Source organism: Scyliorhinus canicula, chromosome 8 (genome assembly GCF_902713615.1).
Source record: "Scyliorhinus canicula chromosome 8, sScyCan1.1, whole genome shotgun sequence".
Lineage (NCBI taxonomy): Eukaryota > Metazoa > Chordata > Chondrichthyes > Carcharhiniformes > Scyliorhinidae > Scyliorhinus > Scyliorhinus canicula.
This window is the reverse complement of record NC_052153.1, coordinates 103,888,535-103,901,798: the sequence shown is the minus strand read 5'-3', so window position 1 is coordinate 103,901,798 and position 13,264 is coordinate 103,888,535. Positions and strand designations below refer to the sequence as shown.

General features: G+C 40.8%; 1 protein-coding gene and 1 long non-coding RNA gene across 2 annotated transcripts in view; one reads left to right on the top strand and one right to left on the bottom strand.

Moving 5' to 3' along the window:
* The window catches only part of LOC119970426 (protein-lysine 6-oxidase-like), a 31,103-nt gene extending 24,363 nt beyond the window's left edge, over positions 1–6,740 (bottom strand). The window contains exons 1-3 of the mRNA XM_038805026.1: positions 5,518–6,740; positions 5,248–5,356; positions 4,179–4,316 (exon numbers count right to left, since the gene is read on the bottom strand). Coding sequence (XP_038660954.1) covers positions 4,179–4,316; positions 5,248–5,356; positions 5,518–6,274 — 1,004 coding nt within the window. The 5' untranslated portion in view covers positions 6,275–6,740. The remainder of the gene's footprint in view (positions 1–4,178; positions 4,317–5,247; positions 5,357–5,517) is intronic.
* A 151-nt stretch (positions 6,741–6,891) lies between these two features.
* Positions 6,892–9,272, top strand: LOC119970427. The gene is made up of 2 exons (XR_005461614.1): positions 6,892–8,878; positions 8,996–9,272. It is a non-coding gene; the product is annotated as an uncharacterized LOC119970427 (long non-coding RNA).
* The last annotated feature ends 3,992 nt before the right edge of the window (positions 9,273–13,264 follow it).

The following is a 13,264-nucleotide window of genomic DNA, read 5'->3' as shown; positions in this document are numbered from 1 at the left end:
GGGGGTGAAAATTCAAGTCACAGTGTGAGATAAATATATGGGAAGAATAAAGACATTTGATAGGGCGAGGCAGGCACCTACAGTTAAAAAGATCAGGTAACAGACAAAGGCGTACATGAAGTGAAAATGCCAGGAAGGGAAAGAAACAGCGATATAGATGGAATTGAAGGATATGTTTGAGCATCTGGAAGTGAGGGGTATAATAGCAACAAAACTGAGAGCTGCCAATGCAGCATGTGTTTTATACATGAAATTATATTCTGAAAGTTCTTAAAGCCGTAAATAAATAAAATGATACAAGTATTTGTTCCTTTCCACTCTGTTCCAAACAGTACTCAAAACAATCTGTTGCACACTGAAAATCTTGTGAACTCCTCCTCATAAAGCTGAGCTGCATGTAAGTAGAATATAAACACTTCATATCTAGTTCTACGAGAAACCCCAATGGAACCCCAAAAGAAAATCTGGGTAAATCACATTCATGTTGTTAAACAGTCTTATTAATATGGTTTATATTACAGGGAGAATGTCCTCAGATCACAGCCCTGTGCACTTGAGGTCAGTCCATCCCTGCACTGCAATATTATTTCAAGACAATTAACACAATGAAAGATAATCCATGTATGACAAAATCTACTTCATAAGCAGCCATTTGATAAAGTAACAAAAATAATCCCATTAGTTAAGAAATAAGGGAGAGAGAAAACAGGATACTATAGGCCAATTAACATAAGGAATTAGGCTAAAAATTATAAATTTGGCTAAAAAATAGGTCAATTAGCCTAAGCCTCTGGAACATGTAGCCTAATATCAGCAGTAAGCCAAATGCTGGAATTTATCATTCAGGACACCTGTGTTCAAAAGGACCTTGTGCATGAATAACAGAAATGTAATATACACGTACAGCAAGCAATTGGGAAGGGAAATTATATGTTAGCTTTTGTCACAAAGGCAGTAGAGCATAACTACAACTTTACAGAGCATTAGTGAGACTACACCTGAAGTGCAGTATACACTTTTGGCCACCTTATATAAAGTTAGACATATTTGCCCGAGAGGAAGAGCAACAAAGATTTACTAGACTGATTCCTGGGGTGAGGAGATTGTCCTGTGAGGAAAGATTGAGTAGACTCGACCTGTATTTCCAAGAATATAGAAGAATGAGAAGTGATCAGATGGAAACATGGAACATTTTTCAAGGTCTTGACAGGGCTGAGAAAATGTTTTCCTTGGTTGGGGAATCTGGAACATCTAGTCATAGTCTTAGATTTAGAAGCAAAATGAGAAATTTCTTCTTGCAGGGTTATGAATCTTTGAATTCTCTACCCTAGTGAGTTATGGATGCTCAGTCATTGAGTATATTCAAGCCAGAGGTCAATAGATTTTTGGATACGAAGGGAATGAAATAGCTTCGGTCAAAGGGCAGAAAGAGCTTATACCTATACATATTTATTTTGTTCCTATGTTCTTAAAAAGATTGAAAATTTGTTCATTTAGATCTTTTTTTAAAAATACAATTTTCTTCAGATTACATTTGTGATAATAAGAACTTTTGCTTTAAATTCCAAGGCATTTAGGAATGGATTCGGGGGTCACCCTAAATCTGAATCTCATACCCGACTCCCTCCTTATTCATTTACTACAAGCCTAATTCCTCTGATGATACCCCTCAAAATTGCCTAGTCCTTAAAATGACTAACTCTGGGTCTGAACTTAAATATTTTACTACCGGATATTCTCCATATTCTTAAAGAATGCACAAGTTTTTTTCATAGTTCTTATCCAGTTCTGTTCATTTCTTTCAGCCCCTTTTTGGAGAGAAGCAATTTTCAGAAAACTAAACTGGGCCACGTAGTCCATGAGTGTTTCCTCTCATTTTACTGTGTTGCAATGATGACTTTATTCCCAAATTTGTTGGAGGAGACAATGGACCTAGTTTTTATATTTACTTTGCTCAGTTGTGTACCTTTTGTCACTGGTTCTTTGTCTCCTGATATTGAATCTTTATGCTCATTTTTTTTGTCTTTAGCTTTTAGTGTCTTTTTTTCTTCAGTTAGGTGACTGATTGTGGAACAAAATTGTGGTTGGGAAGTAGCATTTATTATTGTGAAAATACTAAAACAAATGTTGGCACTCGTGCTAGCAGTGTAGGTAAGTATAATAAAGGAACAGATTGTCTATTTTTATTTTAAATTTAAAAAAGAATTAATTTAGAGTACCCAATTATTTTTTTCCAATTAAGGGCCAATTTAGTATGGCCAATCCACCTACCCTGCACATCTATGGGTTGTGAGAGTGGAACCCACACAAACACAGGGAGAATGTGCAAACTCCACATCGACAGTTACCCAGGGCCGGTATCAAACCTGAGACCTCGGCGCTGTGAGGCAGAAATGCTAACCACTGTGCCACTGTGCTGCCCAGATTGTCTATTTTTATATCAATAAGTGTCAATGAACAGACTTAATCCCTAACACATGGATGCACATTTTCACTACCACTGACTGGACTGAAACAAAAGTGATGGGGTCACTAAAGTGAGATTCAAAAGAAGCGGATGCCGTTTTCAGTGATAAAGGCACGTACTGATAGGGTTACTAAGCCACTGAGGGTTATTATAGTTTGTAAATCACTGAGGGTTATTATAGTTACTAAACCACTGAGGGTTATTATGGTACTAAACCACTGAGGGTTATTATAGTTACTAAACCACTGAGGGTATTATAGTCACTAAACCACTGAGGGTTATTATGGTACTAAACCACTGAGGGTTATTGTAGTACTAAACCACTGAGGGTATTATAGTCACTAAACCACTGAGGGTTATTATGGTACTAAACCACTGAGGGTTATTGTAGTACTAAACCACTGAGGGTTATTATAGTTACTAAACCACTGAGGGTATTATAGTTACTAAATCACTGAAGGTTATTATTGTACTAAACCACTGAGAGTTATTATAGTTAGTAAACCACTGAGGGTTATTATAGTTACTAAATCACTGAGGGTTTATTAATGTTACTAAACCACTGAGGGTTATTATAGTTAGTAAATCACTGAGGGTTATTATAGTTACTAAACCACTGAGGGTTATTATAGTTACTAAACCACTGAGGGTTATTATAGTTACTAAACCATTGAGGGTTATTATAGGATAAAATGAGTCTTTGCTTGGGAATAAGGAAATTAAATATATAATTGCCAATAAGTATTCATGTGTATACACACTTAAATGGAACTGACGTATATTGCACGTTGATATAATTCTATACACACCATTGGGTTGACCCCATCAGACATAGTGTGATATTGGCATGCTCCAACAATAACAAGAACTGCAATCAGAGGAATCATCATTCTGTTGACCTTGTATGCTTGTTTTGTGTTTTTATGTCCACATTATTCGAGCTCTGTTGAATTTGAATGTTATAGTCCTGTGCCTGATAATGATACTAATGCTTAACGAGCATGTTGGACACTTGTAGAAGTTCTGCACTGTTGGAATTTGGAGCAGATTGACACTGATAGTGTAGCTGTCTTAAATGCAAGGTAAAAACAGACTTGCATTTATGTAGAACTTTTCATGACCACATGACATCCCCAAGTGGTTTTCAGCCAATGAATTGTTTTATTGAAGTCTAGTGTTCTAATGTAGGAAAGTGGCAGCTAATTTGCACACAGGACATCCCCAGAAACAACAGTACGATATTAACCAGATCATCTGTTTTAGTGATGTTGGTTGAGCCACAAATGTTGGCCAAGAGACCAGGGATAATCCTCTGCTCTTGTCCCAAATAGTTTAGAGGATATTTTATGTCCACCTCGGTATAACCCAAAGGCCGCACCTCCAACAGTGCAGCACCTCTCCAGAACCTAAACCTGGAGTATGGGCTCCAATCAGTCCGATCACACCATTGCAGTGAGGTCCCTGTCGTGCTCCTTAGACTTGCCTCCAGTTAGATAAGAGCGGATAAAAGCTCAGTTGCAAGAGAGCAAATGGAGGAAGAACAAAAAGAAAAATATGGGGAAATTGGCTGCAAATATGAGGGTGACATTAAGAAAACAGAGTAACAGAGTAAACTAATCAAACGCTTCTGTTATGTCGCTGGGAAATGTACAAATCTGTTTAAAATCTGATAATGGGATCGAGTGCAGACTATCCTGCAGATCTCACTTACCGGTGACAACTGTGCCATTCCCATGAATAACGAGGTCGGCTTGGTAAGAAGTCTGCTGTGCCCTGGTTCTTTACTCTCTGCGGGAATCTTAGCAACACTCTCATATCATAGTCTCTGACGTCTCCACTGTAGGCTGAACTATAAGGAAACGTTGGAGAGAGAGATAGCCATCACGTTGAAATGCAAGTTTCATGTTTCTGGAAAAAACCTTCATTGTACCTCAAAGGATGAGCAGTGACATATTCAGGCCAGCACTCCTCACCTGATACAAGCTAAATGGGAAAACCAAGAGCTGCCGTGCAGATCTAAATAATAATAATCTTTATTATTGTCACAAGTAGGCTTACATTAACACTGCAATGAAGTTATGTTAAACTTTAGATGTGTGAAAACTGCCATGGTTACAATTACAACCCGTTTAAATTGTACTTTCAAATTAGCTGAATTTTGGAAAACGAAGCAAATTCCTATTCTTTCATATCCTCAATTCTTCATTTCTATCACTTGGACAAGTTAGATGAAATGGTTCAGATGTATTTAGTTATTGGGCGTTCTTAAAGCTAACTGATAGAATGCGATTTTTTAAAATATAAAATATGTCGAAGAAGAATTGTAGTCCTCTCCATGCACGGACACAAAGAACACTAATCCCGAAATGCGGGCTGGTATTATTCAGGAACTAATGCAGTCTGGCAGCGGAGACTTCTCTAATGCTGAACTTTCCCTAAATCTACTTCGTTGTCGCTCTTCAGCTCCGGATCCTGATTCCGAATGTCCGCTCCACACAGTTATACCAAGTCAAACCACTTCACACCCACGTTGCAACTGATACGAGAAAACAACTGCTTAAGATTTTCTGCAAGGTTTCTAATATAATAAAGTGTCTGCAATCTTCGATTTTGTGCAGGAAATCTAGATGAGGCCGCCGGGCAGGGAATTAAATGGTTAAACATTTTGGGATTGAGCGAAGCTGCCGATAGAGTTACAACGCAAAGGCAGAAAAACGAGCTAAAGGCGCAGTTGTGATGCAAGAATGAGTGGCACATGTTTATGATTATGTAGACTGTACCTTGCCAAGCAATTTTCCTCTGCAGCACATCTAAGGTTGTACATGTGCATCTTCTGAACGTATGTTGAGACTTGAATATAGTATGGATCTGGGACTAAATCTGGTAAACCTACAGATTCAAAAATGCACGGATTTAATGTAGTAATGTATCAAAGCAAACATAAGGATGTATTTTCAATCAATGAATTGTTCCTATTTTCAGATTTAAAAAAAACCTATGATCGTCTTCTTTCTAAGAGAATAAATTCTAGGTTTGAACAACATGCTTACCATGCTGAAAGTACCTGGTGCCATAGCCAGGTCTGCGGGGCCGAGCCCTGGGTCTCTCATATGTATCGTAGTAATTGTAGTAGGGATTGTCATCAGTTCGTTTGTACGGGTTGTAAGGATCATCCCCAGCCATGACATTCTCATTGTCAGCCCGGCCATTGCTCTGGCTCGACGTGTTGTGGTGGCCAGTTACAGGCGGCTCCCTGCTGCCTTGACCGGTGGAGGGAGCGGCTGGAGTCACCCGAGCCGCTTGCCTGGGTACCCCGCTGGCTTCCCTGTCCCGGGCCCGAGAAGCGCCCCGGGGGCCGGGAGACCTGGGACTATTGCTGCTACTTGTGCTTTGCCACCACTGACCGGCAGCTGGCCGCCTGGCGCCGGAGGGGCGCTGCCGGGACGTGGATGAAGGGGAGTCACCCGGCTGCCGGGCTGCACGGGTACCGGAGTTGGTTCGGGGGGACTGGGCTGAGGGTGAGTGCCTCCTCCTGGCGCTGCCCACCGTGCTGTTGGTGCCACTGTCACTCAACAGGAAGAGCCTGTTGCTCCCGCTGGAACCCTGAGGCGGCTGGTACTCGGAGCCCAGGCTCAACAAACTATAAACGCGCCCATTGTTTCTCCATTGAATTCGCTGGCGCCAAGCAGCCGCTGCCGAGCTCTCCTGTTCTTGCTGCTGCTGCTGCTGTCCATCGACGTCTCGAACCAGACAAGTCAAGTAAAGACCAAAAAATTTAACTAAATGCATTAACGTTTGATAATTCATCTTCTTAAATCAAGCGAGGGAAATACCGCAATTCCCCAGAAAAATATATTTCAAAAAGTCTATATTTCCATCAAATATATTTTAAATGTAAAAGTCAATGTAATTCTTCAAAACCTTATATATATGTACACATAGAATATATATATGCACACATAGAATCTAGCAGAGTATCAAAAGCCGGCTTGCCAAAAGTTGCAGCTGTATAGAGTGCCTCACATTTTCTTGATACTGCCTGGAGTGGAGAAGGAGGAAGGGATTTTAAACTTGCTGGCACATTAGCAAAGTTACACAACCTGCTCCCAGGCTACTCGCTATTTGTTCACGTAATGCCTAGGAACGTGCAGTTTGACAGTTCCTCTCCATTCCCGATCCCTTCCTCCACTCCAGCCGACACGAAGGAATTTCATGGCCCCAGACAACCATCCGTTTTGCGGCTCGCCAACTAACCGGTGGGTTGTGCCAAAGTATGCACACACAAAAAAAATTAGATCATCATGCGGAACAGCATGCCGATCCAGGCAAAACTTAATAACACATGGCGCGGAGGTTTGAGGGAGTTGAAGGGGTGCCTGAGGGCGGCTGTGATTGAGGTTTGATCGCTGCATGTGCCATGTTATGTTGTCTTGCCATCAGAAAGCAGAACACCAGCCAGAGAAAATTAGAGACGGAAAACAGTATGCGGTCGTCTTGTGGTTTATGTACCTTAATTTTGAAGCAACCCCCGTTTTGCTCAATTGTAAGGGGCGGGGTTTTGTTCTGTAGTTCCAAGTTTTGTCTGGCTGAAGAATTTAGCTCCTCATCGATGCCAGTGGCCTTTCCAATTTGTCGGTTGTTAATCTTATTCTGTTAATTTTACTGTGAAGTGTGAATTATACACACAACGGTTTATACACAAAACAAATTTAAGTCTCAATGTATATTGAAAAAATGATACTTATTGCTGTATCCGACGACAGATTTTAAAATTGACTAGATGGGATCTGTGTTAGTTTTTGAAATGGAAAATTCATTCCTGCTCTCATCAAAGAAAACTGTAGGCCATCTCACTTTCAATTAGCACATCTAGAATTTGATAAGTAATTAGTGGTCGACTTGAGAAAAAAATAAAATAAATGTGTGAATTGTGATTCTAGATGCAGAGAGGTTTTGCCTTTTCTAGCGTGCTTATAAATTCTCATGTTTGGAAAAGTAAAATCTTTTGGTGACATGTCATTTTCAGACATGGGCGCCTCTGACGAAATGATCTAAATGATATTCCCCATTTTTAGAATTTACATGTTTTTGTAGGGAGTGCCTGCTTTCTACAGGAACAGAAAATGATCAGTTACAAAATGTGGAATATAATTGGCTACTGTTTATGTCTGAAACTGTAAATAGCACAGGACAAATAACTATCTGGAAAATACCACACGGGTCAATATTTGTGTCTTCACTTTTCATTTGAATACTGTAATTCAGTTTAAAGAACCGTCAAAGTAACATTGATGTAAAGTCATAAAGCGAAGTTGAGGAAACCAGTGCTGTCTCATGTGTGGAAATTAATGGCGAAAGACTTGTTTGATTAAAGAGGACAACCCGTTTCCAGCGCTACTGATACTTTCTAAAACTCTTATGTTTCAATATAACATTAACGCTCATAGACATTACACTTAACATTCTATATTTCACACTTTCAATAACACTAAGAGATCATTGGTGATTTTATCAATTATTTTCACTATAATTCAGATCAATCTTGGCAGGAAATACGTCTGCAATCCTTAAACTCTTATTGTACGGTGTTTGAAGTCTCCGGGATACGTGTTCAGCGGTAGAAAAGGATTTCGATTGACACGTCTTCGTTTCTTCGTTAGGAGGAATTCGAGACCTTTCATGAAAATATTTTAACTGCTTTCCGCGATTCCCGCAACGCTTGTGTAAAAATCAACTCCGTTCAAACATCAGCACGCACACCTCTACATTCATGTGTGTTCAACCCCTAACTTTCAACCACCAAGCATCCAAAACCACACAAATAGGCACTCTGCGCTGATTTTAAAGTAGACTGAACGAAGGAAAATTGTTTTTATTTCTATCTACTACGGGTTGAAATGAAAATCTGAACCAATTCCAGCCAGCCTCTTTCCTCGGAGGCTGAGAGTTTCACTACATGTCCTCTTACTGGGGTGCGTGTCTCTCTCCACGTTTGCGCCCCCCAGTGTCTCATTTCAGTATTACTTTACCGGGCACCATTCCATTTCGCAGCTCGCCTGTATCATGTTGACGAGACAGATCAAAATATCTGTAAGACTTCATTTACAGCTGTGCAACTTAACGCAAGTCTATTGCTCCATAAACAGCTGACAGTTTCGTTAAGCATACCCCTCCACCCCCCCCCCCCCCCCCGAGAAAAACATTATTATATGTAACGCTCCGGCAATACAAAACCATAAGCATAAGGAAGCACAAGTGGCGAGATTATTCTTTTCTGATAATTCTGTACACAACTTCTAGGTAAATTATCCGCAGCAGCCGTTCGAATTTGTACACTCCGGAAACACTTGGAAATCGGGAGTGTTGAGTGAATTGTAAATATATTTGACTGCAGATACTTCCATTTGACAGGTAGCGTTGACGCCCTTTGCTTTTAACAGTTCTCGTAACTTTAATGACGTTAGGTGTTGGTTTCGATCCGTTTGCCACGACTGATGATTTTAACACATTTTACATTGTTTCTTTTAGATATCCGATTTCGTTCCTGCTTAGTGTATGCCATCTAGTGTCGACTGACAGACTCGCTGCTCCTTCCAAGTTTCAGATGGAAATAATGGCCACAGGACTAACTCATTAATGCTTCGAATTTATGAGAGCATGTGTATTATTGATTCCTGGTGTCAGCCAGGACTCTCACAACGTACTTGGAACAATGCGTTTAAATATTCTTCAGCTAAAAATAACCAATGCAAGTTATATCTTGACCACATTAAAGCTCATGAAGTCAATCTCTGCATCTTCAAAACGACTAAGTAGTTGTTATTATAAAATATCATAATTTCTCCTTGCATTTTTGCAGAAAGATTATCCTCTTGCCTTGCACTCACAATCCCACACCGTTTTCATGTCGAGAAGAACCATTCCTGTCTGGGGATGATATTAAACAGATCTTTTATATGTTTGTGAGGTCACAGAATTACTACAAATAGGAAAACCAGTTTTCTCATCTGATCCCAAAACGACTGTATGGTTCAGCATCACACCACATAACTGTTTCATTTTCAAATAGGCACTTCCTACTACTGAGAAAAGAGAACTGCTGCTGAAGCTTTTCATATTGCACTCATCAGGACAGATTCACAAGAGATTTGGTAATCTTGCAAATCTGTTCTGAAGACTACAAAATGAAAAGCTTAGCCAGCATGTTTAAATTTTGTTGACATTCATCAAGGGATGTAAAGTGCAAGTGTAAGGTTGCCATAGTCCCAGATGACCATTGGCTGCTTTCCCCTTTGAGGGGGAGAGCTGACTGGTGGTGATTTAATCTGAGAATCACCAGATTTTCTAGCTGTCCAGCCAACCGAGCTGGGATGTAAGTGCTAGGGAATGCAGCTCTTCCAATTTATTGTCAGCACATGCACTCACTGGCTATGTGTAGCACAATCAGGTTTGAAGTAATGCACCTTCTAACTTGCTCCAGTAACATGCTGGAAACTTAACCTCAGAAAAGCATCACCCCCTCCACACGGGCCATGTGACATCATGTTTCTATTCTAGGTTTGTCCATTTGTGCCTGCTTGAGGGAAAATTTGCACTGTCGACACATAGTTACTAACAGATTAAGAATGCCTAACCTAATTTCACAGAAATATGTTTGTAGTCCTGTTTAACAATTACACACAGGTTTTAGGATTAATGCAGATTACAAAGTACATCTTATTCTACAGTGGTCTCATTAACACAAAGTCACTTTTAAGCACACAAGCTGACTGGGGAAATACACTCTCCACTCTGAACCATAAGTGAATGTTTTGGCATGTTTTCTCAGAATCCCCCCAGATGATTGTCTTGTGAGAGTTTCCAAACTCCACTCCAAAGAACTCTTTTAAAAATCTTCTCTCATATGTATGCTTTCCCTTAACGGTTTGCGCTCCAAATTCCAGACCCGGTTTTCCAAATAACACTTTTAAACAAAGCTTCGGCTCCACTTTTAACAGTGAATCTAGTCCAGGATTTTACACCATCCCTTTTATGTTTCCTTTACTTTGACACAAATTGTGAGATCCAGCCACTAAGTTTAGTAGCTATTTGAACTCACATTCCTTAGGCTGTAGTAAAATCTCACACGCCTGAAAATCACTTTAGATATATTTTTGGCATCTCAGCCTTCTTCTCAGCTCTGTCTGTCTTCTCTTCTAGTGCATTCTTGGAAACTTCTCTTTTCTCTAGTTTCCTTAACTAGATGCTCTTCAAATCTCTGTTGGCTTCTTAACCATTACTCCATGGTCAGGCTTGTCTTCCAACAAAGCTGAGTGAGATGTTCCCTCTCTAGCCTATTAAATCAACTGTTTCCAGCAGAACTGAGAGAACTGCCTTCTCTCTCACAACCTCCAACTGCAAACAAATTAGCTGAACAAAAACTTAAAAGCTTCTCTACCTTACAAGGACCCAGTTGCTAAGCAACCACTCCTAGTTGTTTATTCTTCATGCCACAGCCCTCTCTAAGCACAATAGAATCACAGTTGGATTTGATAACAACTCCTGCACATACAAGCATCTTTGTTAGGATTTACCCTTCCAGGCCCAGAAACATTAAATCACTTAAAACTATACCCTATTTCTAATGTTTACCAGCCCAAATATAAATCCCTTAAAACTACCTTTATTTTCCTAACCCTCATTCTAATTTTTAGACGATAACACCCAGTCCCCAGCTATTTGAATAGCTCTTCCCAATCAAACTCATTTGTTTCCCCGAATATCCTGAAAAACGTGTTCAAATCACCCCTTGTTCTTCCAAATTCCAGAGAATACACGTCTAGTTTGTTCAATATCTCTTCACAGCTTGGTGTCATTAAATCTATGCTGTGCTTCTAAAAAAGACAAATGTGTCCTTCCTAAGGTTTGGTGCCCCGACAGCTCACAGGACTTTGGGTGTGGTCAAATCAGGCATTGTACAGCTGAAGAACATCTTCTCCCCTTTCTATTATATTCCTCTCAATATAAATTACACTTTTTGATTATCTTCTTTATTTGTTTAAGTGTTTTTGATTGTGTGTTTGAACTTGTAACCTTGACCAATTGACCATTTATGTAGTACTATATTTCAGATTTACTTTTCCTGAACTACCTGATTTTATTTTATTTTTTAAAATAATTTTTATTGGAATTTTTTACAGAAAATATAAAATATAACAACAAACAATGAAATGCAACAAAATAACCTATGAAAACTGTAACATCCCCCAAACCGTAACAACGCATGTATCCCCTCCCTCCCACCCCCTCAGCCCCAATGAACAACAAGAGAACTTAAAAATAAATTTAAATTAAATAAACAAACATAGTCATTGCCCCCCCCCCACCCCCCCTTTTCCCTCCCCCTTCCCCCCCCCTCCCCCTTCCCCCCCCCCCCCCCCCCCCCCCCGGGTTGCTGCTGCTATTGTCCCAGTACTCTATCGTTGAGCCAGAAAGTCGAGGAAAGGTTGCCACCGCCTAAAGAACCCTTGTGTCGATCCTCTCAGGGCGAATTTGACCTTCTCTAGCTTAATAAAACCCGCCATGTCATTGATCCAGGTCTCCGCGCTTGGGGGCCTCACATCCTTCCATTGTAGCAAGATCCTTCGCCGGGCTACTAGGGACGCAAAGGCCAGCACACCGGCTTCTTTCGCCTCCTGCACTCCCGGCTCCACCCCAACCCCAAAAATCGGTCCTCGCCACCCCCTTCCAGAACTCCTCCAGTGTCGGCCATGCCCAGAACATATGGGCATGGTTCGCTGAACTCCCCGAGCACCTGACACACCTGTCTTCACCCCCAAAAAACCTACTCATCCTTGTCCCAGTCATGTGGGCCCAGTGCAGCACCTTGAATTGGATGAGGCTAAGCCGCACACACGAGGAGGAAGAATTAACCCTCTCCAGGGCATCAGCCCATGTCCCGTCTTCGATCTGTTCCCCCAGTTCCTCCTCCCACTTAGTTTTCAGCTCCTCTACTGACGCATCCTCCACCTCCTGCATAACCTTGTAAACTACCTGATTTTATGAGTAGTATACAGTTTTTTAAACAAATTTGGAGTGCCCAATTATTTTTTTCCAATTTAGGGCAATTTAGCGTGGCCAATCCACCTACCCTGAACATCTTTGGGTTGTGGGCGTGAAACCTAAGCAGACACAGGGAGAATGTGCAAACGCCACACAGACCGTGACCTGGGTCCGGGATCGAAACCGGGCCCTTTGCGCCATATGCAGCAGTGCTAACCACTGTACCACCGTGCCGCTCCAAGTAGTGTACACTCAAAGGTTGAGATGATTAGCTATTAATCTAGCAAATCCCTTTTATGTCATTGTTCAATCACTCTCTATGGACAGATGCTCCAAATAAGCACCAAAATCTGATCATCATAGCTGGTTGTTAATTTTGTGAAAAAGCTCAGAGGAATCCAGCTTTATTTCTTTCCTTTTGAGATTGTGTTGCGTCTGTGAACTGAATCTCAAGTAATTTTACTTCCAGACTCATTAAGTCAAAATTGAAAGCTTTTAGTTATATCAACTAAGACAGAGTCAAACCATCCTAGTTTGACATTCAATAGTATTACCATCACTAAATCCTCCACTCTCAACATCCTGGGGGTTACCATTGACCACAAACTGAACTGGACTAACCATATAAATACTGTGGATACAATAGCAGGTCAGAGACTAGGAATCCTGTGGAGAGTGACTCACCTCCTGACTCCCCAAAGCCTGCCCACCACCTACAAGGCACAAGTCAGGAGTTAGATGGAATACTCCACACTT